The 25530-nt window shown below is 40.8% G+C and overlaps 3 protein-coding genes across 12 annotated transcripts in view; 1 reads left to right on the top strand and 2 right to left on the bottom strand.

The window, feature by feature from the left end:
- The first annotated feature begins 9265 nt into the window (after positions 1-9265).
- Positions 9266-15994, top strand: LOC124185240 (dipeptidyl peptidase 9). 8 transcript variants are annotated; one of them, XM_046575797.1, is made up of 11 exons: positions 9266-9336; positions 9993-10250; positions 10456-10590; positions 10667-10829; positions 10973-11214; positions 11306-11620; positions 11730-12016; positions 12098-12426; positions 12505-12756; positions 12907-13179; positions 13250-15994. In XM_046575797.1, exons 2-11 carry the CDS (start codon positions 10081-10083, stop codon positions 13595-13597), a joined length of 2514 nt encoding a protein of 837 aa, XP_046431753.1. In that variant the 5' UTR covers positions 9266-9336; positions 9993-10080; the 3' UTR covers positions 13598-15994. The 8 variants fall into 8 exon arrangements, with proteins under 8 accessions (XP_046431753.1, XP_046431750.1, XP_046431758.1 ...); XM_046575794.1 differs by having other exon boundaries at positions 9290-9370; XM_046575802.1 differs by lacking the exon at positions 9266-9336 and adding an exon at positions 9441-9458.
- A 261-nt stretch (positions 15995-16255) lies between these two features.
- LOC124185250 (39S ribosomal protein L51, mitochondrial) lies at positions 16256-17393 on the bottom strand. Of its 3 annotated transcripts, none has more exons than XM_046575818.1 (2): positions 17281-17393; positions 16256-16891 (listed from the first exon to the last, which is right to left on the bottom strand). In XM_046575818.1, the coding sequence occupies exon 2, from the start codon at positions 16888-16890 to the stop codon at positions 16405-16407; it is 486 nt and encodes a 161-aa protein (XP_046431774.1). In that variant the 5' UTR covers position 16891; positions 17281-17393; the 3' UTR covers positions 16256-16404. The 3 variants fall into 3 exon arrangements, with proteins under 3 accessions (XP_046431774.1, XP_046431773.1, XP_046431775.1); XM_046575817.1 differs by having other exon boundaries at positions 17162-17328; XM_046575819.1 differs by lacking the exon at positions 17281-17393 and adding an exon at positions 16966-17147.
- Positions 17394-20293: 2900 nt separating this feature from the next.
- The window catches only part of LOC124185243 (dopamine receptor 2), a 75337-nt gene continuing 70100 nt past the window's right edge, over positions 20294-25530 (bottom strand). The window contains exons 3-4 of the mRNA XM_046575807.1: positions 21271-21707; positions 20294-20431 (exon numbers count right to left, since the gene is read on the bottom strand). Of these exons, the coding sequence (XP_046431763.1) occupies positions 21603-21707 (105 nt within the window). The 3' untranslated portion in view covers positions 20294-20431; positions 21271-21602. The remainder of the gene's footprint in view (positions 20432-21270; positions 21708-25530) is intronic.

Here is a 25530-nt window from a genome sequence, read left to right as displayed (position 1 = left end):
CGTCGATTTTTTCCTCCACCCTTATTGTCTTCGAGACGTGCCTGTCTGTAAACAATTATTGTTTCCTTGTTTTTCCTTATCGTTTGTCAAACCACAGGCTCAGAACGATCACTTACAACGAAATCAGCGAAGTACTTAAAAAAAAAAAAAAGAAACATGGATTTGCAGGCCCCGCAGTCCTAAGACTCGTGGCAACCCGTAGCCGCCGTTATCCTGCAGGGCTCCCAGGATATTCCCTGTTTCTTGGAGAGGCGCAAGTGTATTGGTAGGCACACAGGACGATAGCATCAGCCGACGGCTAGCATATTTCCACCACCCCCGCAAGCCGTATAAATTTACTCTCTCGGTCTTCGGCCCCACCCTCGCAAAACGCACGCGATCCCCGCTCTCCGCTTCTGCTCATTGCTGCCGTGCCTCGTCCGAGTCGCGAGGCCCGCGGCGCACCCAGAAAACCATCCCTTACATCCGTCTGGAAGTTGGGAGTTGGAAAGGAGAGAAATAAAATAAAATAAATACGCGGAACAGAATACACGCGGAAAAAGAAACGAGAAAAGGGTACGTGCCGAATGATCCTTGGTCACGCCAGTTCTCCAGATACACCGAAAGCCCGCGGTGAAATATCGTAGGTACTCCGATACGTATTATCATCCTTTTATGAGATCGCCCGACGCGTTGTGCGACGCTCGACCGGCTTTACTCGTCCGATTACCTTACACACGGTAGTTTGTCATCCAATGCCGAGGTTCACTTTTACCTTTCTTCGTACTTTTTTCCATCTTGAGAGCATGCTTCGTTCGATCGTTTCTTTGCGTTTTCTTTCGTACTTTTACACCCGGAATTTTCGAGAAGCTTCGTTCAAGTCCCATTGAAACGAAGCCACGATTAAAATTGCAAGCACACCTCCTTGGACCGATAATCTGATACGAAACCTTTCGAACTCTCACGGTTCCCAACTGTAACGGAACGGCGAATAGGTGAAACGTGGAGAAATCCATTTCTCTGCGTTTCTTTCGACTGCAAGGAATCCTGGTTAACAATTACTAGTAAAAGCATAAAAAATTCTTTCATCCGTCCGTCGGTTTTCTCAAACTTTTGATAAATTCGAGCAAATCTTCCATCACGTGGGCGAGTCCGGCTGATGCCTTCATCCAGGTTATACTTGTGTATAAGGGATGAAAGTAGGGCGCGCCTGTGTGGGCAGCACGCACATTATTAAGAGCGTTGAGGGAGTAGTCGGGAGGCAACAGGCTGCGAGTCCTTGTTGCAGCAGGACCCCTGACGCGAAGATTCTCGCTTCGGTTATTCGATGCGGATTCTAAGTAGCGCCGTTGTCCTGGGAGGGGCTGGTTATGGTTCCCGGGGTGGTCGCCCCTCCTGATTTACCACGGTTTTATCGGCAAAGATAAACCATTTACGACAAGGAGGACTCGATGCGAGGATACGCGCAGCTCTTCGACTTTGGGCTCTCAAACCTCCCCGGCAGTTCGATTTCTTCCGGATGTAAAGCAGGCGTCCCTGCCGTATATCGGCCAGAGTGAAAGGTGGAGAACGTCGCGAGATGTATAAATTTAACCCCCCCGTGTACAGACACGGGATGCAACCCGGATACAGACGTATACATGTACGTATCACGTGACGTCAGGGTTAAGGATCGATTGTTTTGTCCCGAAAAACGGGGTTCGTCGGTCCGCGCGGTGGCAAATCGAGGAAGGAGGTATCCTGCGGGACTCGGGGGATGCGAGAGTGGCGAGGCGAGGGTCACCGCGAAGATATCGCGGAGAGGGGTGGGGTGGGAAGGTGTCGATAATAAAATGTCGACTCGGGTTTGGGGTGGCAAAGTGGTTTACGTTCCTCGGCTCGCCTCGAGCCCGCAGCCCAACCCAATCCAGTCGAACCTCGCCGACCCCGCGACACAATCCGGGCCTGCAGTCGAGCCCTCGGCAAACACATTTCCCGCCTATAACAGGTCCACATTCTTGCTATTATCCTGATGGCGTGACAAATATAACACAGCGACGGTTATATCGAGTGTCATTCGACGGTCGAGCGACCCTGAAACCCTCCGGGTTTGGTGGAAGATGCGACCAACCGGCGTTGCACATCCCTTAGAACGTAGGTATAGGAGAAGGTGGATATCCAGAAAATTTTTATCATTCCGCCGTTCGCAACGTCGATCGATACGTTACCGAGGTGCTGCGAATTCGTGGGTGAGCATTTACGCTGGGTATTAGTACGTGTACCGTGTAACTTTGGAAAGTCACACCGCGATACGAACGGGATTGTAATGAAAATGTATGAACGAGAGCGCAAAGATGACGATTTTCAGCTGCGTTATCGGAATGTTCAGTAATCTTACGCGTATTGGATCGGAAGGAGAACGTTCGAGGAATGGAAGAAAATAATAAATTTTCACGTAAAAGAACCGAGTCAGCTTTGGGCGGGCCAGAGTGAAGAAAAAAAAAACAAATTCAAATGAATAAGGAAACGCTCAATGAAGCTTGAAGGGAAAAATTGCCAAAAGGGATTTCGAGTGAAGTTGGAGAAATAAAAAACACGTCCAGCCGAAAGGACCTGCAAAGTAACGTCGAAACAGCGTGGAACCGATTTTGTATTCTACAGGGTGAGGCTGACACCCTGGATTTGGTGGAATAAAGAAAGTCCACCGGTGGCTCATGGCGCTCGGCTGCCGGTTTGACTGTCCCACTTCCGGCTCGATCTTCATCCCGGATTATCCTAACCCGAAGAAGAGACACGATACAACTGCACGTATATATGCATACTACGTGAGAGATAAAGCGAAGTCGGGGATGAGAGCTAGTTGAGATGCGAGGAACGCACCGCCTCGTACACTTCAAGTTTAGCTAGTTCGAAAGTTTTTCTCCTCTCTTTCTCTCTATTTCTCTTTTGCTCTCTCATTGCTTCGTTACATAATGCAAGCCGCCATATTGAATATTTTTGTCCTGTAAAGTGATAAGAAAATCCTCGGGAAAGCCTCTCGACTTTGCGCCGATGGAATATTACCGAGTCCGCCTGCGTCTTGGCTACTTTTAAACGTCACTCGAGAGAAATTCTTCTGCAGGACGAGTTAACGGAGGTGAAGAAGGAGTCGAGAACGAAGGATGCCGCGAGGATGAAAGGATCTGGCGATCTTTCCGTCGTTACGCGCCACCTATTTTTTCTCCAAATATTAATCTCGAGATACGTCGCGTCGATTTTATAAACCGAAGTAGTATGTCCGTTAATTTCATAACTTCTAATTTTCATCAATTCCCCATTCTTGCTAATTTAATTAGGTTCAAGAACTGCTTCGAGTCTTTCTCCTCGATTTAAACACACAATTCACTTCACAGTTCCAATGATTTTTTACATGCTTGAGCTGCGGGAGACAAAACCTAGAATTGATGAATTTTTTAAAAAGCGTCGAATCCGATGCCGCAGCTTATCCGCAGAAATATCAGCGTAAAAACAAAATACACAGTGACTTTAAAAACGGTGTGATTCGAATTGCGGTCGTGCATTTATCGAGCTGGCGAGTTTCGAGTTAACGGCTTTGCGTAACGTTTCTATCGTACCGGTAATTGTTGTTGGAACGGGCGATTTTTATTAGCTACTTCGTATTTTTATATCTGGCATATATTGTTACAGAAATAGAACCGTTGGGCGGAAGTTGACGTTACACGGCGGGCAGATGAATAGCTTGGTGAATAATAGAACGCGAGCATCCCCGCACGTATAGCGGCACGTGCTCTCGTCTACCTGCGTTATTCCACTTACGTTTACGTCTAGGTATGTACATACGTACTACCCCTGGCACAAGGGTCGCGGCATCCAGCATTCGGAATACTCGAAACACGCATTAAGCGGTAAAATCCTTTGTCACCCCTTGAAACAATTCGTCAAGGAATAACGGGCCGCTCTTGCGATCATCCGGTGCATTCAATGCCCTCGTCCTTCCGCCGAAAATTAATTGCGCGAATTCTTCATTTCCCATTAACCCGTTTCAGGACGCCGCTCTCTTCGACCCGCAGCAAGGACGTCATTTGCCGGCGGAGGCAGGGGAGGACCCGGCGTTCTTCGAGGTCCTTTCAATATTATAAGGCACTCGAGAATCCTCGGAAGTTCTCGGAATTGTTCGCTAGAAGCCCGCAGGGGAGGGTCGAGGGGGCGTCGACGAGAGGCAAGGAGGTTTAAATCTTTGATGCCCTCAGGCTCGGGCAGCCGCTGTTTCTTCTCCTCAGCCATTTCCATTATATATTCGTACTGGGTGTTCCTGAATAACCCAACCACCCTGCGCGTTCAAAAAGAGTAATCATATTTTACCGCCACCGGATATACCGCGGGTGCGATTTCACGATCGCGCCGTTTCCTCTTTTTTTTTTTCCTTGCAGAAATAACTGCGCGCTGCGATGATACGCTCGTGAATGAATCAACGTTCGAGGATCGTCTACCTCCAGCCCATCGTCGAGAAGAGTAGACGAACCTGATGCACGGGGTGTGCAGCCAGTAGGACGAGACTATTCGAGGAGCAGTTCGCGATAACTCCTGGCCTACGCGAATGCGTGGTTCAGGGGATGGTGTTCAGTCTGGTTCGAGAATGCTTCGACATTTGGGAATCTCTCTGGAGCCTGCGACGTATCGATCACGTGGGCCTTAGTTGATTCCGTAAGCTCACCCCGCAGCCTCCGCCTGCACCCTTGTGGCAGGGGTTCGTTTTGTGTGCGTGCTTCGTTCGTTACATCCTACGCCTTTGTGTATCAAACGGGAGGAAAGAAGATGCGGAAAAGAGGAGGACGAGAACCGGAGGAATGGAAGCTGCGAGACGATGAGAGAGGAACGAAAGGAGAGACGAACACGCAACTCGGAGTGCCGGTGTGTACAAAATGCTGTGCACAGCCGGTGTCCAATATTTTCGTACTAGGCACGTTTATTTTCTCGCGACCCTCGCTGACGAAGCGAATCATTCATCGTTTTACAAGGAAGAATGATGCAAGTTAAATGGTTACGACAGCCGAATTGAAACGCCGGGGAGAATTAAACATGGCCGCACCGTTCGTAACTCACTTGCAATTTTGTTTCGGTCATTCTATCATTCTCAGGACTTGTCAGTTGCCGAGGACAATTTGAGGCCCAACAAACTTGTGGCAAGAATTGTTCAGGGGTTATTTCACCTCCAAAGAAGCCCTAGAAACTGAGAACCCTGCTCGCGGAATTTACCGTAGGTTATGATTTGGCAGTATCAGTGATTTCATTCATTACAGTATATAGCTTATGATTCTGATAATTTCAATCGGTTAAAGATTTCAGGCGAAGCGACCTGTAGCTCTTCGTATATCGATCCACTTATTGTACCGTATATATCTACCTTCCGGTGTTTTTCACTGTATGATTTATATCTGTCTCAATCAAGCCTCTCGAAATGATTATTTGTCTCCCATAAATTGATAGCGCGTTTATTGAGTCCCGGATCCCCGAAAAATCCTACTTGCCAGGAGCAAGTGACACAGCTATAGTAATTACGCATTTTTATATGTTGTCGTAATAGGAGCCGCGGGGTGCTTTAGTGAATGTATCGTTTAGAAAATCGAGAACCGAGCAAAGCTGTTTTAAGTACTTGAGTTTCCCGTAGCAACGATGTGGGTAGCTTTCTATGTATTTGCCTGGAATTTTTTTATTTACACGCCATTTTATTTATTTTTCATTTCAGCGCCCTGAGTTTTGACTTGTTTTTTTTACAAATATGCGCCTTAGATTTCCTGGGGTGAAATCGCGAGCAATAAAGAAGGTAAAGGAAATCCAAGCAGAAAAGGAAGAGGGTCAGAGTCGGGTCCCCGCGAGAAGTTCATCATTACTCGAGTTCCCCGGTTACCTGAAGCGAAATAACGACTCAAAATACTTGTCGAATAACAGAGCTACACGAGGTGGAACGCAGCGTGAAAATTACTGAGACTCTCATTTCGAGGCTCCGTTTGGGAATTTTGAACAAACTATGTGCCTCGAACAGACGGGGAAATTCACATTGCTGAACTAATTTGCGCAATTCCTAATCCAGGAGAAAGCAGCGTGATTATAAATCACAACTTAACATGCGCCTTGAATTTTGGGAAATTTTCTCGAAAAATCAAGGAAATTACGTGAAAGCAAATAGTTTTTCACCCCCGATTTGGCACGTGTAACGAACCATTAGCTCAGCTCTCTATCTGTAATTACACTGTGCGCGTTCATCAACAAAATTGCAGTTAAATAAATCAGATTCAATAGCCTCAAAGTAGCGTTGACTTCTTTGATGTAACTCGGCGCAGGGATCAAAGAGCGGCAACCCGTTGCTCCCTGCTGAAACAACCCCTCGCGATGGGATAAGTCGGGAATAAAACCAGCTTAGGTTGTAATACCTTGTGCATGCAAGCTTCACGTGAATTTCGACGATTACTGTCGGCTTGCTGCTTTTTGTGAAATCGACCAGCTATCAGTGACGATGTAATTATCGCCCTAAAAGGAGATAAATCTTAGACTTGAGTCTGCTTCTTGTCCGTCTCAGGGCTGCGATCCACCCTGAAGAAAGTGGCGAATTTGATGCCGGATGAATAGGTGGAGATAATTAATCGGGCTTAGAGAACCGGTGTAATAATGGCGAAGGCAGGATTGATTAGTTAATGTTACATCGGCGAATGTGAGAAGGGGAAAGGGAGAAGGGTCCGGAGAGGGGTAATCGATTGCAGACAAGCTGGATAACCGGTCGATTCGCAGGGCTACGAACCCTGGACCTTGACATTTGAATATCAGAGTGCGCGATGGCGTGGCTCTGAGTCTAGCAAAAACGGTGTAGGTACATAGTTATAAGCTTCGTGGCTGTGGGTACTAGCTGATATGTTTGCTCAAACTTATATCGTCGAGTAAAAAGGCGAAGGAGGAGCAGTTATAATCCCCCAACACCTAATCCGTTAATCTAGAGATTTAGTTGGAACGGAAGAAGGGAAGTCAGCTTCGTGCTTCAATCCTTTCGAAGTAAGGGAGGATGAAAAAAGATATAATATAAATATAAATAATATCATCGAAAGTTCTTACAAAAATGGAGATTTCAGAGGGAGATAAGATTTCAGCAAATGAATAAATGAACAAGCGAGGAAAATTCGACGCAAGTGTTCAAATCTCTCATGATTTTCACTATTACTCAAGACTTGATTTCCAGACGCAAAACCGGTCTTGGACTGCTTTCGCATGGACGCTTGTCAATGGTCGATACGGTTTTAGCCAGCAGGCAGATCGATTTAGAGGATTCAATCAAGAGAGAAATATGGAAATATTTTTTTCAGTCTTCTACAATAGACAGTTTGCAATAACGACAAATATTTTCCACTGTCATTGTACTTCGCGAAATTAAAAAACTCTCATTTCTTTTATCGGGAATTGATGTCAATCTGATGAACAACTTTCATGTCAATAATTTTCATGTTTGAAAAATCTCACCTCCGGGTTTTTCTTCAGACGTTCGAGAGTGAATATTGTCCACTTGACGTCATCCGGTGACCACGAAAGCTTCACCGGTTTCAGGCCCGAGCACTCTGGACGGCTGTATTTCGCACCCATTTTACTACGATGTCAAATAAATCAATTTCTCTTTAAATTATTCATAAAGACAGAATCGAACTAATAAGGATTTTCGTTTGGCGTTACATGACAACTTTCACTGTTTAAGTTCTGCGCGTGGAGCTATCTCGCAAAAGCTATTAGAGCACATTTTGTGGTAATTTTGTTTTTAAAATTTTCTCACTACTACAGTCGTGACTTTTTGATTAGATTAATATTTGGGCAGGTAGTGTAAAGCGGTTATAGATGTAAGTGAAATGAAATTGTACGGTTGACCTTAGAATCATTACAAACTATACAATACGTTATACTCGCCTTATTCCTATTTAAAGATGCGAGATTCCAAGAAGTTATGGATCGCTATCTAATCCTTGAATCGACAACTAAATTTACGGCATACGAATGTAGTTCTAGTCGAAATCTGGTTCAAATTGCCTTTTGAATAACGACAATTAACTGAAGACGCTATGCGTATGCAATCGCCGGATCGAATGTCAGCCAAAAAAAGAATAAATAAAATCAAAAATTACACCTCGAAAATGGAACGTACGCTAACGGATTTTATGCATCTGTGAAAATGGAAGCGTTTGACATTGAATTGCTTACCGTTTTTTTAAGTGACAGATTTTTTTGCCCTGAGCGTTTATTTATGCACACACATTGGTCGACGTTCACAAACTGTTCTGATGTTTTCAAGCTGACGACGAAAAGCTGCTGTTCTTCTTTTTATCAACTGAATATTTCATGTATTCAATTGATTCCAATGCGATCAGAAAGAAACCTTACGTTCCAGCTTGACAATTATGTATATTCATGGAGTTTCATTATGACGTACATAAATAAATCTTTTCTCCCCAAATGAGACATGGATGGAATTATTTTAAAGATGAAAAATTTACGCGCTACTAAATTTTAGACTAGTTAGCAGCTAATCGGATTATAGAACACATAATAATTAAATTTTTTTTCATAAACAATATCACCCGGTTTCTACATGTCAGTTACTCCGGTATTTAGGAATAAAACCAATTTTCAACATCTGCCAAAAATAATCCTTTAATCTATAAAAGTAAATGGTCGCAGTTTCAATAAACTATCCATGCATGAAAAATTATTTCAATTATTTGAATTATTCCAATATTCTAAGATCGTTGTACGTGTATTGTGAGAACCAAGAGCATAACAAAACCTTGACCTGAAAGTTGACATTGAACATAATGAATCAATCAAGTACAATCACTTACAAACTTTTCATTTCTCCTTAGAACTGCTGTCAACAACGGTTCAAAATTAACACAGATTCAAAATCTGGAAGAAAATATTCATGCATTACGTTACCTCGCAGTGTTAATCAGGATCTAGAAATAAAAATATTTTTACTGCATAAAAAATGATGACGCCACAGTTAGGAATTATTTACCAGTTTAATGTTAAAGAAGTTATAAATGTGCTAACTCGTGCTTAGGAAGTTTGAAAAGCGCGTGAATTTTGGCGCGCAGGAAAAATGTCAGAGCAAAGCGGGCGAGTTGAGAACCACTGACGACAGATGAAGAAAAGCTTCGCTAAAGTGGCGCATGGAGCGCTGGCGTCGTAAACTGCTGGCTGGCAGAGACACATCAAGACTGTCGGGGCCACAGGAAAAATACGAAGTACAAAAAGAGAGGAGGAAAAAAAAAGAGAGAAAAGAGAAAGAAAGAAAGGCGTCAGGGGGGGGGGGGAGAGGGAAAGAATCCGTAGTGCCCGTGGTGTCTGGTATAGTTATTTTTAACATTATTATTTCGAAAAGGTAATAAAAATAAGAGGCCAAGTGTGCGTCATAACACGGTAGTGATCGCAAATCTTCGCTCATCGAAATATATCTGTTACATATCACGGTTAGGTTTGAACGAACGGCAGATGCCTATCATTTCGACGAGGAGATGATCAGAGAAATTTGGAAAATCGGCCCACTGTTATAGATACGTTGTGGAGTTTTAATCGGGAATGTATTTTGACATTCGGCCGAAGAGCGATACGCGGTGTTGACCAAGTTAAATATTGTAAACAATGTTATCTGCAGTTCCAAAAAAACAGAAGTGTCATTTTCGCAAATCTGACAGATTAAAAAGCGATTGGTGATTTATTTATAAATGTAAACGCCGAGTAAACGGCGTCGGTTGTCTTTTATTAAGATTTCGCAAAATTGCGGTCGTCATTTCCCGTGCTATGACTAGAACGCAGAATTTTGCTTGTAACCGTTCACTTCATCGTCGTTTTACAAGCGTATGTTTGAGCAGAAGTGAAAGTTAACCGCTTTCTCGCGAAATAACCTATAAATAAATTATACGATATATTTTTTATTGTTGTAACGGAAGAGGATTGTCTTTTCTCCGCGAGGCGTTATAGTGATCCTCTATTTTCTCCTACAGACGAGATCGTGATATGCATCTGGCAAAGGATTTCGCTCCTCGTATCACATAACCTCAAAATAAAAAGCCAGGTGATCCCCAGATAAACATGGATAATTGCGGCGAAGGCAGGGACAGTTATGTCTCTCAGAATGGTACTCGGAAAAAAACATGGTCCGAACTTCGGGGTGTCGTCAGTGATCTCAGGAGACGTCTCGCCGGAGTTTCTGCCGGATCCGTACCTGCCTCCATCACTTTTAGATCCCTACCAGACGGACGGTAAGCATAATCGGCTGCAATTTTGTGGTTGTATAAATTATTTGAATGACAATATTATTTGGCAAATGAACTGACTTTGGTTCAGCTTTTACGATGATTGCTCTGAACATATTGCGACCTAAATTCTCCAGTAATCACTTGAAAGATTCTCCAGTTCTCTTTTTATATCAACTATTGATAAGTTAGTAATAACATGGTCTTTCAGGATGAGAATATATTTTCTGAGCACTCCGCCACACGGATGGGAAACGACGCTGCTTTATGTCGACATCGGACATTCAGATAACGCTAATGGATACAAATTGAATTGGCAGTCACTTATAGAGGCTAACTTTCAAAGGTGAGGAGTTAGTGATTAATTAAGTAGCTAGATTAATAGTGGACGAAATTGATGAATAAACAATTTTCCGTTTTAGCTTGTCATCCGTAAGTCGACTGTCGAGAGAAGAGCAACTCCTTTGGGAGAGAAAAAGATTAGCCACATGGGGCATTACGAGTTACGAAATTCATCCCGAAAGTGGAAAACTAGTGTTTCCAGCTGCAAGCAGTCTATATCAATGTGTAGATAATGGAAGTACGGTAAATATGAGAAAGTTTCGTTATTTGTGATTCAATGAATTATCTCAGCCCTCCGAAGCGAATTCTTGTAGCACACTTATTACGAATTTGAAAGAGATTAGATGAAATTAGAGCCATGTTTAATTCTGAATAATGAATTTCAGCCTGGTCTTCTATTTCCGTCTGAATTGAGAATGTCGACGACTGGTGCTAAGTTATGTCCGCAAATTTGTCCTTGGGATCATGCTCTGGTAGCCCATACATGCGCGGGTGATTTACATTTGTCACACAGTATTACTGGATCTTCTGTAAGGCTGACTTACGCGAAAAAAGGTGGAAGAAGCTTGGCTGATGATCCGTTAATGGCTGGAACACCCTCCTATGTAATGCAAGAAGAATTCACGAGGTTGGTGAAATTAAATTACAGCCTAACCAATTTAAACGTCAATATTTTCCAGTATATGTAATTTTTTGTTAACTCATCTTTTGCATTGCAGATTTATCGGTTATTGGTGGCAACCAAAATCAACTGATGGAATTTATAGAATAGTTTACGAGGAGGTTGACGAAAGTGATGTAAAGATATTCTGTTTTCCCTCTTCGACTTCGAACTCTGGTGAAATTGAAGAATTCAGATTTCCGAGAGCTGGAACTTCGAATGCTAGAAGTAATTTGAAAATGGTGCAATTCAAGCTCTCGGAAACCGTCCAGGTCATCGATACTGAAATATTAGAGCTTCAGTATCCACTGCACATTATGTTTCCATGGATGGAGTACGTCGTTCGAGTTGGTTGGACCCCAGACGCACAATAGTAAGTCAAAATATTAAACCGGAGAAAAATATCCCGGTGCCTTCAATTTTTTGGTGTAGTGAATAAATAAAACTACCTGAATATTGACATATTTGAAAATATTTTCCAGCGTTTGGGTGCAATTGTTGGACCGTCGACAACAGAGGCTTGAGCTGGTACTGTTGTCGGTAGATAACTTCTGCGAGCCACCTCCAAATGTTTATAATTCGGAAAATCATTTCGCGTTATCGTCAGCGAGTGTTCAAGTGATTTACTCACAGACAAGCAATATCTGGATAAACGTCAATGACTTGCTGTACTTCTTACCATCCGATGACCCCACGGAAGTTAAATTTATTTGGGGCAGTGAAGAAACTGGATTTAGACATTTGTATCTTGTCACATCGAGCATAGCTGGTAAGTTGAAAATAGATAATATGTGAGTGCAATCATGAGCGAAACTGCTATTATTTTGACTCGTCAAATGAATTTTTGTAGGTTTAACAAGTGGTGTGGAAGAACCGTTAGATAGAATGGATAATGTGTTTCTTCAGCCCCGAGTTATATCAAAAATTGCACTGACAAAGGGGAATTGGGAAGTATTAGGTAGAAATTTATGGGTTGACGAAACTAATTCTATAGCTTATTTCTCTGGTCTGAGAGAAGGACCATTGGAACAGCACGTTTACGCCGTATCATTACGCCGTCCATTGGAGATAAGACTGCTTACACGACCGGGTTATAGTTACAACAGCGTTTATTTTAACAAACAATGTACTATGCTCGTCGCCGTTTATAGTTCTATTAAAACATTACCCACATGCCAGGTAAGATAAATGAAAATTTTTCTTCCATATCGCTTATATTGCCCCAAGGAATTGCGTTTATCATACGTTTTATTTCAGGTATTTAGGATATCTCAGTCAGACTGGACAGTAGAAAGTATCACTCTCACACCAGTCGGCTATCTGTTAGAGCCATCGGCACCCGATTCGGAATTATTTGCGCCCGAGATTTATACTCACAAAATAAAATCGGGTGAGACAATATTCGCCATGATTTTTAAACCGCATAATTATCAACCAGGGAAGAAGTATCCTACCATATTAAACGTTTATGGAGGACCAGAGGTTCAGCTTGTATCTAATACCTTCAAGGTATGACAAAAAGACAAAAAATTATTTACTCAGCTTGCTTATCAAACTTGGCTCGCGTTCAATCTTCTTGAAAAATATATTCGATCGACTTGGCTAACCGAGAGCTCTACGTCTATCAATTGCATTAATCAATGAACACTTGCTTTTTAGGGTATGAGGCATTTACGAATGCACATGTTGGCCGCTCAGGGATATTCCGTAGTTCTAATTGACTCGCGAGGGTCGCAATATAGAGGTTTAATGTTTGAAAGTTATTTACAAAGAAGAATGGGAACTGTGGAGTTGATTGATCAAGTCGAGGTGCTGCACTGGTTAGCCGACACGACAGGCTGCATCGATATGTCCAGAGTCGCAATTCACGGCTGGTCTTACGGGGGATACTTGAGTCTAATGGGTTTGACTCAATATCCTGACATATTCAAAGTGGGTATCGGTTCCCGTCATTGATACCTTTTCATAGCTTGTTAATCTTTATAATAAAATATTGTTTCAGTTGGCCATCGCAGGAGCGCCGGTGACTTCGTGGAATTTATACGATACCGGTTACACGGAGCGTTACATGGACCTCCCGGAAAATAATCCGCAAGGTTATGCGACAGGGTCAGTCTTGAATTATATAAACAAATTTCCCGAAGAAGAAAACCGATTACTCATAATTCACGGTCTCATTGACGAAAACGTCCATTTTTTCCACACAAGTCAGCTTATAAACGCGTTAGTTAAAGCTGGAAAACCTTACGAACTACAGGTGTATCCAAACGAGAGACACAGTTTGCGAAACGTTGACGCGAGTAAACATTACGAAACCACCGTGTTATCTTTTCTGCAAAATCATTTATGAATTTATTTTACATTAATTTCTTGACCACTAATCAATTTTTACACCACAAATGGCAGTTTAGGTAGGTAATTAATAAGCAATGTCGTGAATGATCGGCAAGTCAAGACTGTAGTTATTTATTTAAATGAATGGAGAAACATTATACGCTCTTCAAAATGTGAGTTTTTAATGAAAAATCGTGTTTTGTATATATATATACATACGAAACACGATATATATATATATCATTGACTTGTACAGAAGATTTTTCGAGGTACATATATTCTAGGAATAGGATTCCAAGCAATTCGTCGTCGAAGCGTTTCCCTACTACTGCCTGGAAGGCTCAGGAATCACACGTGCGTGAGTGGTCAATGATCATCACCACTCATAAGCGAATCACAGTTATTCTCTTATAATGAAGACTCTTATAATGAGGTATTACTGTATCAGAGAAAATCGAAAACCCAAGTGGTTAGTGGTTTACCTTTTCACAGAGTTTATTCGCGATCAGAAAAAGGAAAAACTCCACTCATACTCATTGTTGATCCGTACAAACGAACTTGTACAGTTTTTCAAACCTGCTTTGGTACTTGATTTTTCAAAACTGTTAGCAGCCCCAGTAAACGGAAAAGGATTGAAACGTATTAATTCAGATTCATTTTGATGACTGCCAATCCGAAATTCTAAAGAAAATGTATTGCATGAGGTAAAAATCAATCCAAATTCATCGTTCTATTGTTATCATTTTTTGCGATTTGGCATATAATTTTTGAAACACTTGGTATCACACTGTAATTACAATTCCTTGTTTCTGGAAATTGGCTAGACCTGTCGATACCTCGTAATTGTTATCCACCCATTGCCATATATGTGATCTAAACGATTACTTTAAATTACAATTTCAAAATCGAAAAAACGGATTCAGCTTGAGCCTCAACTTTTCTATTTTTTTCATTGTTTTCAATTTTTTTTTTTTTTATCGTTTGCTGGGGAAAAACGGGCTTATGTAATATACAATCCCTATACGTAAATCTATTTTTGGATGCCAATAGTGTATCAAAATAGGTATTTGAAGCACATGAACTAATTATTTTCGTGCTTTACAAGGTGGTGGGATTGGAATATGAAGTTTTTAATTTGCACAACCGTGCGTGTTAGATAATATATATCTAGACTATCGAATTGCCATAAAACGCAAAAAAAAAAGAAGATAAACTGCCATTAGATCATGTACATAAATAAACCAATGTCAGACATAATTTTTTGTTTTCAAAAACTCGATAATTTCACAAATCAAACTTATAGAAAATACAAGATATGTTGTTTGCCCTTAACTAGTGACATCGGGTATATAAATTTTGCAATACATACTGGCTGCCCCTGACAGTATTAACTTTTTTAAATTCAGCATGTATAAATGATTGACAACATCCAAGGTATTGTTAAAAAGCTTTTCAATGTGTAGCGTTCTTCCGGTAGACAGTTTAGAGTTTTCGGTAGGTTCTATGTTTTAATTTTAATCGTGTTCCGAAAATACGTAAATATTCACTAAATTATGATAATTTGACTAATAGTATTTTATCATACGAACGAAAAGAGAAAACGTTAGATTAAAACTGTGTATTTAGGTGCGAGACATTTAACATTAAGAATCGTTATATGGAGACCTTGGGCAAATTCATGGACGCAGATTTGATTAAATTTCACAAGCTAAATTCTCAATTTTAAACATTTCGTCGAGGGTAAAATCATACTTGAACTGTTTTTGCCATGATTGTCTTTAGAGTAGAATAGAGATTGATAACAGGCTAGTAGTGGGGATAATCCTACAGCTGCAATTAAATTTAACACTGCTGTGATTTCACAAATTAGTCCGTAAAATTCACTTCGTGTGTGAATTTATTACTGGAGGTTCAGTTTTAAAAACAATAATCAAAATCGGGCATCGAAAATTTATTCAATAACATTATTGTCATATGACAATGAATTATTTGCATCTGAACAAGAAATGAAATTATATACACCTTTTGCGTTAAATTGTTAAAATCCTCTACTAACAAATTAACACAAGGTTTTTTTGCATTTAACTGTACTTATTAAAAATTGCCCTCTTACATTACGAACTAGCCTCTTAATAAATTAACATTGAAATATTATCATTTAGAATGACAGATGAAAAACTAACAGAATCATTATATACTATTGTTTTTGTAAATAAAACGTAATGTTTTCGTAATGACTTCTTTGTCTCTCTCTCTTGAATTCGATAGTGATTCTAAATAAGTCGTGACTCATACATACGCGATTTTTAACTACTGTAAGACGACTTTGTACGTCCTTTGGATGATGATAATAATGATAATAATAATTATTATAATTATAAATATGTCGAAAAATAAATTAAATATTTTGTAATATAACTGTAAAATATTCATCAACCGGTTGAGAATTATTAGTAATTGTACAGGTCTAAGGTAAATAGGCGCAATCAGGGTGCATATCGATACTTCATAAATCTAAAATTTTGTCAATCCAATATCAATCAGTCTAAATTACCGAAGTATTCATTCATTATTTTGGCATAAGAATATAGTTTTTGAGCTACGAATTTAAATATTACCAATATTTTGAAAGCCGCAAAACTTTCACTGATTTTGACCACATGTCTACCATCAGTTGACACCCTAGTAACGCTGATTCAAAATTGGGGAAATGAGCAAGAGACCGTCGAAATAGTTTTTTTTTTTATCATATTTTGATTTTTTATTTATTAAATATTTCAATCTAATTAATTTTACAGTTATACAAATATATGTCGTACCATTCTACTTGGTTGAGAAACCAGTTTTTGTCTTTCGATTCAGGAATCTATACAAATAAGCTATTCTTTTCTGCAACTCCTTCCATTTGGTTGGCCGAGCTATCGGATATATACCATGTCGAAGCATTTTTCTCTTTCGCAACAAGACTTGGTATTCGTTACCGCTGACGCCTCTCAACCAGGAGGGTACCTTGTACAGAATCCTCGTCGGGTGAAGTTTATCATTTCCCAAAATGTCTATATAGTCGTTTTGTCCGAATAAAGCCCTCTTTTCTATCCACAAATCTTTCGGCCTGTAATCTGGCATCGGTAATTTTTTACCTTCTCCCGTGTGCGGCAGCAGTCCTCTACGCGTTCCGCTATCCTCGTAACCATAACGAGGTATTCGAGCCAACGCTCTTCTCTCAGCATGGTAGCGAAAACGTACAGCAGTCACGTGCGGTGTCCAAGATCGTACCGCCAAACAAATACTATTCGTTATCCACGACATGCTGTAATGAAAAGTTCGTAAAGTCTGAAACTCGCCTTGAGATATATCATCGAAGGATCCAAAATCTCGAATTACCTGTGACCTGATTCGATTACAGAATATTGATTTCGTTAGATAATTTTTACTCTCCTGTTGTGCCGAAAATTTACATGATTCAAAAGCAGAGCCTAACCTGACCTAACCTTCAAATTTCTTTGAAAACAACCGCATTTTCATCCGGTCAACGTCAGGTGTAAAAAGTCTTGGCGAAGAAATAACGTTGGTTAGTTACCTTGTTTGATAATTGATCGCGTGTGTTGAAACTTCGAAAATTGTTCAATTGTTGCTAGTTCATTTTAAAGATTTTCTGGCAGAAAGGATCTTGCCGTGAACGTTTGCGTGAAACCCTACCTCAGTTTGCGCTCTCTGAAAATGTATCAAAGATCGTAATAAAGACTGCTGGCCTAGTGGGCACTAGTGGGTATGGAGAGTTCCGTTAGATTTATTTATTATTATTAAATTCACCGTCAAGCAGCGCTCTCTGCGTCGCAAAACTGAAGTCGGTGAACGGTCGGTACGTAAAGACGAAAAGACTATCGCTACCGTCACGTGATGTTATTGTGACTACGAAATGACGATCGATTTAAATTTGCGTGTATCTCCGTGTAGACGCCGTAAACCTTTCGTAATTGTGCAAATTCATTTGAGGCAATTCATTTCAGCCAAATTAAACAATGTTAATGTAATTGCACCTCGGTCACTCGACAAAAATAATATTATTTGAATACGCCCGCAACACACATGTACGCGATTGAGTTAGAAATCAGTGCTCGATATAAACAATAAGAAAACAGCCGAAGGAGTTATAATAACGGGATGAAATTATGCAGTGGTACTTATACCTAGGTATGTAACTGACGTACTTATAAGTCTAAGATACATGATCGATATTTTCATCGTTAGCAAAAGAGGGCTGATACAGAAAATCAATTCTTCATGCTTCATTTTACGTTAAATTTTCGAGGCCAGTGCATTTTATCGGCAAACTGAGACTTTTTCGCATGAAAACGGTATTTGCACATGTTTATGTTTATTCGAAATTAAAAAATGCACCATTGTTATTGATACTCGATTGGCGAGGAATGATATTGCATTTGTTCTCTATTTCGCCTGTATTAAGAATAACAAAACTCACGAATGAGGAAAGGTGTGAAACTTGTTTGAAAACGAGTGAAATTTTGAAACACGTCCCGTTGTAGGATGGTAAAGGATTCTTGGATAGTAACGATCGTTTAGGAAGACAGTAGAAAAGTATGTGTATAGAATATCTTGGAAACTATTTTTATTACATTATTGATATATTTATTATAAAGGACATCATATCGAGAGATATATTCATTATTACGATTCGAGTAATGATTTTACGCGTGGTGTGTGTATTTTCTTATCTTAGAATTCGTACAATTGAAAGTTTAATTAATTGCCTAAGTATACTGCCTATAGAATAAAGTAGTAGAGTGATTTTTATTTACAATTTTCATATACGGATTATATAACATACGATGCAGTCGAGGGGGATGAAATATTTCCTATATGTATATATCAAGTAGCCAATATATAGTTACAATAATTGTATCTGTCGTTTAAATACAAATTATTCTTAAATAACTATATGTTTAATTACGTAATTATCAGTCTACGATTGATTCAGTATTAGATTGACCAGACGTTCTTATTCATTTATTATTTAATCTCTCTACATGTTTACGTGATGTATGTACAAGCATAAAATTTCTATATCAAGAATCGTTCCATATATATGCAGTGTATAAATGTTTCATTTGTCGCGGTAGGAAATAACTATACATGCATATAATATGGTGCTACGTTTCAGAGAAGCAATTTAAAATTTTAATACGCCACCGAATTTCGCTCTTAAATACAGCATGGCATCTTTCCATGGTCGATTCCGAAAGGTATGTCACGTAACGGTCTATGTAGTATATATACCATAATATTACAAGTATGGCACGAATAAACATTTCAAAAATTTCTGTACATTGTACAGTGAAGATATATATATATATATTAAATACAAATAAACCTTTCGAAGTATCACCGCGAATCGGTAATTTGGATACGTCACTTTTCATATTCAACTAAATTTTTAATACATATATTTACCTATATTCGAATTAACGTACTAATAACTTATTACTTAATAATCACTTATTACTTGAGCTATATAGGTTGCCCTTTGGCACGTATTTACAACTTGTTAAAGTCGTGAAGAATAAATGAGTTCATGCACGAATAATGTGACGTAGTAATGCATAATTACAAACTGAGATGGAACTTTTGTTTTTAATTATATATTTATATATGTACAGCTTGAGTTTTGACCGAAAGAAAACTGCTTCGCATATGAAATTATAAAAAAGTAGAACAGTTATTTTCCGATAGTTATTTGGTTGAGAAATGGTCAAAATCCTTGTAAGTGGGAAAAGTTCGAGGAGGAGTTATTTGCATGCAAAATTGGGGAAAAAAGTACTCAAACCATGATATTATAAGTAGGTATAAACAAACAATGTAACTTGCTGCGAAGTCAAGTTCAAGCCTGTAGGATACTTGCGAAACTTTCAATCCCAACTTTTGCGTTATCGAATTTATGATTCATACGACTTATTAGATAAGTTTTAAAAGGCTGTAAAATTCGTCGATGTTCTCGACCGTGATTTGAATTATTTTCACCGTATATAGAATCACTTCCACTTGTATCCGAGGTCTCCTAGAAACTTTAGCATTACTTAAACTGCCAAGAAAACCTTGCAATAAAATTTATGCATATAAATTCACAGAATCGCAAACAGAACGTGGTCAAGTGGTTTCACTTTGAAAACTGCCAATCTCATGCAACGGAGACGGAAGCGAATGGAAAACCGAGCTGCATCTGGTGTCTCTGTAAAGTTTCTCAGTCTACAGAAGCTTCGCTCTAACAGTATTCCAATCATGAATCCATTGCATATACCGGCGAAAGTATAACGTAAGCTTTCAAACATTTTCATTTCACGCGAAAATGTCACGTGACCTAAACCTCGACCTGCATTTTATAATATCATCAAAAATGAAAGGTTACCAACATAAATGAGGATAACAACGATTTAATATCTTCCAGATTATAAGTAATCCAATACAACATTTTTTTTTATCTTACGAATGGAAGTAATTGAAATGCAATTTCAGAGCCACGTAAGTCGGAATATGGAAAAGGTAGAGGCTGCGCAGCTGCGGAAGGATTCGAGAATTCTACTAATACAGCGCTCGTGGCAAAGTCAGAGTGGAATTAATGTCAGTGGGCGAAGCGTAGACTGCAGTAAATATGCCAGCCCGTCAACTGTCCAACCAGCTTCTCTGCCCCGAGGAATTCCCCATTGGTATCCTGCAGGACCAATGGCTGAGACAGCCGTTCCTTCTTGAGGGATGATTCAGATTCCATCAAGTTACGCTCGGAGATATTTCGTGCGTAGAGAACGGAGAACGGATCCGGAACATCTGCAGGTACCTAACGGAATAGTTGCAAACTCTGCAGGATTACAACGGATGAACAATGCCGTGGATCTTAAACAAAATGCGAGCCCCATGCTCCCCTGGCTCGGGGGTGGGACTGATTTATAACTCCTCATAAACATCGCTCCAGAACTGAAGAAACGACTATACGCGGTAAGCGAGAGCAATTTCGCATAATATGTGTAAATGGAGTGTGAAGAATGCGGTTGATAAATTTTGCGAGAATTGTCGTCTTTAGTTCGTAAGAGTAATACGTGCTGTAACGGAGTTATTGATAAAGTAAAGGATGAATGAGGGTATAATTGTAAAATTGACCATTGACACGAACGTTCGATCGAGGGTGAGAAAAATTCGCGCAATTCTAGTGTCCGCGAATGAAATAAAACACCGCAATACCTTCCGGGAGACCATCAGGGGATCGTAAATCAAAAACATCGGATAAATCCGAGCGTATCTTTGAAGAAAATGGCTCGGCCAAAGGTGTATATAGGTATACGTGGTAAAACTTTTTGACAACGGAGTTTTATCACCATCTTACCGGTGTCGAAAAATCCTGAAACGCTTCTCGTCTCATATTCATCGACATTTAACGATCGGCGCGGTTACGGATGACGCAGCTGACAGATGCAGATCTTACGAGGACAGAACTAAATATTTTATATCCGCGTGGTATTTTACGAGCAATGAATCGAGGGACACACATACTTCTACGATCTTTGTTCAGTCGCGTAAGATCCTGATCGGTATCAGAGATCCGGAGTAAATCACACCCTCATTTTCCCCCGCGGCTAAGACCGAATAACTAGATCGTCCGTCTTTGAATGATATATTTACAAGATATCCAGCGGTTCGGACCGGGCTTTGGAGAGGGTGTCGCGTCAAGGAAGCGTCATGGTCCATTCGGCGCATCTGTGAACCTGTCCGAGGGACGATGATCTCCTTGAATATCGTCGTTCAAGGGCGCGGATGTCGATCATGATCTCTATCAGCATCGGCGAATGCCTCGAAAGCTGCTGACGACGCCGATGACGGGGGCTCATCGTCCTGCCCGAGTTAACCTTGGACATCGAGAACGTCGTCCGCGGTCCCGGGTCGGCCTACAATCACGTGTCCCGGAAGCGGATGGCCCGGTCGCGTCGCGGCCCTGATCGGGCCCCTGCGTGACGTCACATGCCCCCGACCGTCGTCGGTCCCGTTCCGTCGCTGCTTTGGCTCACGCTGCTGTAGCTCACGCTGCTCGCTGGTCCCCCGGTCCCCATTCCAGCGGTGTACTGTAACAGACAGTTTTGCAGTGGTCAAGAATCTAAATAGCGTATTTTCTTAATGGGGTCGGCATAGGTCGTGTATAGGATAAAGACATTGGGCAGAAATTGTCCTTTCTGAATATCAGGAATACCAGAATTGGGACTCACGCTGTGACTTTTGCGAATTTAGAGTTTTATACAGATTCGATCGAGTTGCGTTAGGATTATGTTTACTGGAAAACAGTGAAATTGGCTTTTCTGCGGATGTCAACCTCGTGCTTTGAAAACTTTTCGTTAAATTTACGCGCGTTTCGTTGGATGGCTAGACTGGCTTCCAACGTGGAGCGATTGAAAGTCCAAAGTTAACCGCGGTTCGATTAAATTTGATTAAAATAGCTCGGTGCATTCCGGTGGGACGAGATGTGTCGAGGAGATTATTGCTGTCCGTTATGGTACGTGCACGTAACCGCAGGGTGCGTGTTTATCTGCACACCGTGCCCTCGCGATGGGGTGGCAAAGTTAATAAACGCACGCGGCGGTCACGCCGGGACAACTTGTGCCAAATCCCGCTGCGTTCGCAGTACAGGATGCGAATAAGAGGGTTTGACGGTGAGTTACATCGTTGAGGTGCGTGATTGGTTTCCATTGACGAGCAAGCTGTGCGGTTCTGCTAGTTATTAAATTTACTATTGTTTTCCAGAGGGGCGTTGCGTGCGTTAGTGTGACTGGTTCGTTGCGCTGAAGCTTTCGCGTCGCGCGGTCTCTGTGTATCGATGTTTCGAAGCCATGAGCCTATATTCGCCAGTTTTGCCGTTCAATAGATATTTTCTTCCGGATTCGTATGGTTATGACGATCTGGGTCCGCAGTAACGGTAACTAAGGCGAACTTCTCAAAGCCTTTGCAGAAATTCGTACGTACGAAAGATCTGCGCGAGATGCTTGACTTTTGTGAAAAGTGTGTAAACGAAACAGGTCGCCACGTTGCACGCGTTATGGATCAGTTGTTTCTGCCGAAATTAATAATTCGACGTTTTCAAACTAGGACAATTGCAAGCAGAGAACAATCTCGGAAATACAGATACCAACAATTTTTGCAAACACGTAATACAAGATTCATGGTTATAAGTATATGAGAGAGAAGGAACATTGAATAATTTTTATAGAACATGAATTGTCACTCGACACCTACTCGGGTATTCGTGAAGATAAATATAGTTGAAGAGAAAGTAACACAGAATGCATAGAAAGAGAGATATTATAATAATCAGACGAATCGACATTAATTTGTAGAATCAACTACTAAAAACAGGCATGAATTTCTCTACGATAAGTAAGTACCTATATTATCTGCTCGATCGAGGACAACGTAGAAGATCGAGCAAGATTAACCAAATTTCAACGTGATTTTGCGAGAGGAATCGATTCCGAGCAGGCTCGAGTCGCTGCGAACAACGGATCAAAAAGTACAACCGAGAAATACAATATTCATTTAATTAGTCACTACAACGACTCGTTTGAATCTATCCTGAGACGAACATTTTTTTGCTCCAAAAGTCGCTTAATACCTAAGTTTACTTTTTTTTCAAAACCAACGACCATTCATACTTGAGAAGAAAAGCCAACGTTCAATTAGCTTATTCCAAATCCACAAATAATAATTTTTAAACATCGTATTTATCTATCGATTCCCATATTTTCTATTCGTATGAACTAACTTTTCCCAAATGATGTCACATTAGTCGGTGGAAAGTTTTTCGGCATCGCCACATCACAGTTTGATTTCCGTTAGACTTCGATCCAACAGCAATTTCATTCGTGTCCACACAAATGCTACTCGTATTCAATTCCAATGCGTGATACAAGTTCGCTTCTTCGCTTCTCATTGTTGCACGATTTGCTATACTTGTTATTACGATGTATCATTTTATCGTTTTCGAGTCAGAGACGGTACTAGGTATTATTAATGTCCTTTCGTTCCATCATTATTTACTACAAGGGTGGTATTCTCTCCATAGTTTGGAACCCGAATAATCCTAACACTCTATTCTGAAATGATACCGAAAAAAGCCACCAAATTTTCTTCCGTCTGATCGTTGCTCCGACTTTTCGACCCTTTCATCAGTATACTCACGCCCTTGAGTGTCATTCCGTCCCACACCCTGAGAGACGCGTTTTTCGTTTATGTATAGAATCTTGTTGCTTTGAAGCTTACAATTCAAAGGACCTTTTCTCGAACAATTCTTTAGCACTTTTCGCAGGGCTCGCAGCTCAAGGACCTCGAAATGGTGGCAGAGAATCCTTACCTCACAGATCTCTGATCTAGATCCACATTCTGCACGCGTGAAAAAATGTCACTGGCGTGAAAAAACGACGGATAATTCCACACTGAGAAAAATTTCATTTGTCATAGTAACTAGAGAAATTGAGTAAAACAGGTACTGTTAAAAAAAATTGTTTGAATATTGTTTGAATTACGAAAAACGAGGTACGCGTAATCATTTTGCGCTATTGTCGATCCTTTTTTTTTATAATTGCAACGCAAAATCAGTTTATGAGGTTTACTCTACTTTTTTAGCTAAACGAGGCTTTAACGTCAATTTATTGTTGCACAAGCATTGAATTTTCGCAACAGTAGCAAAACAATATAGTAACAGTGATCGTACTGAGAAAGAAGAGTAACGGATACTAGACTTTCCGGTAACAGCTACAAAACCAATTTTCATTTTGTACCTGGAACTATATTTTTCGATTGCGGTAGAAAATGAAAATAGTCAAGGACTGAGCGGTAACCGGAACTAAAAATTTCTCTCAGTGCAAGCCTGGCTGCGATGCTAAAGCCGCGGGATACCAACATCTTCATGTTAAGATGAGAATTCGACCATTCGCGCATAGCACAATTATGTCACTTTTCACGAACAACTGGAAATCACAAGTAAACGAACGTCGCGTAAGCATCACGTGGTGAAATCATCGCTGATTCGGAGCTTCTATAAGGTTACCACGGCAGATAGCGGAGCATGGTGCATACCAGCCGATGGATGGGGTGCGTTGAATGTCCGCTATCTGCCTGTGACCAACGGACCCATTGTCACTTTTATTACTGTAGTAATAAGTCAGTGTCGTCCAGCTATAGTGGTGATAAAATCTTGAACCGCGTATTAACCCAGTCACAGGGTTTATTAAGAGCATAAAACGTGTAACTGCACGCGACGCGGAGCGAAGACACTGAGCTGCAGCGTTGACTATGCACTGCAATATCCGTGATACGTCGCTAATCTTTCGTCGATCACTTCTAAGACGGCAATTAATGGAGAGAATAATACGAGCTCGGCGACCGGAGGCGGTCATAGCCAGAATCTCGTTCCTCTCTTATTCGTCTTCGTATCCTTGGGTCAGCAGTTCGAATCGCATCACCTCGCCATATACTAGAACAATGTTCATCTAACGCTGCAGAATACGGCGTCAATTTGCAAGCTTGAGTTACCACCGAAACGGATCAAGTTTCTAATCAGAACCTCATACATACAGCCTGGTTGGAGTGCTTCCGAACTAGTTGCAGGAACCAAGAGGCGAAAAAAATTAAAGGAAATCCCTTACAACGGTACGATATGAGTACGGATGATCGGCGGTACGATTGGCGGATGCAATCGCGTCCAGGAAATGGTCTCAAAGTTGTGTTTGCATCCGGCCGTATCGGCAGTGCGGAAAACTGAGCAAGTTATCGTGAAAAAAATATCGGGGAGACAGCGGACGTTTTCTTGGCTGTAGGTGATCGATCGATTTACGGAAACGAGAAGGATTTCCCATCGTTTCTCGAGGTGCATATCGGCCGCTAACTTCGCACATAACG

Source organism: Neodiprion fabricii, chromosome 6, assembly GCF_021155785.1.
Source record: "Neodiprion fabricii isolate iyNeoFabr1 chromosome 6, iyNeoFabr1.1, whole genome shotgun sequence".
Classification (NCBI taxonomy): Eukaryota; Metazoa; Arthropoda; class Insecta; order Hymenoptera; family Diprionidae; genus Neodiprion; species Neodiprion fabricii.
This window is presented reverse-complemented; position numbering and strand designations above follow the sequence as displayed.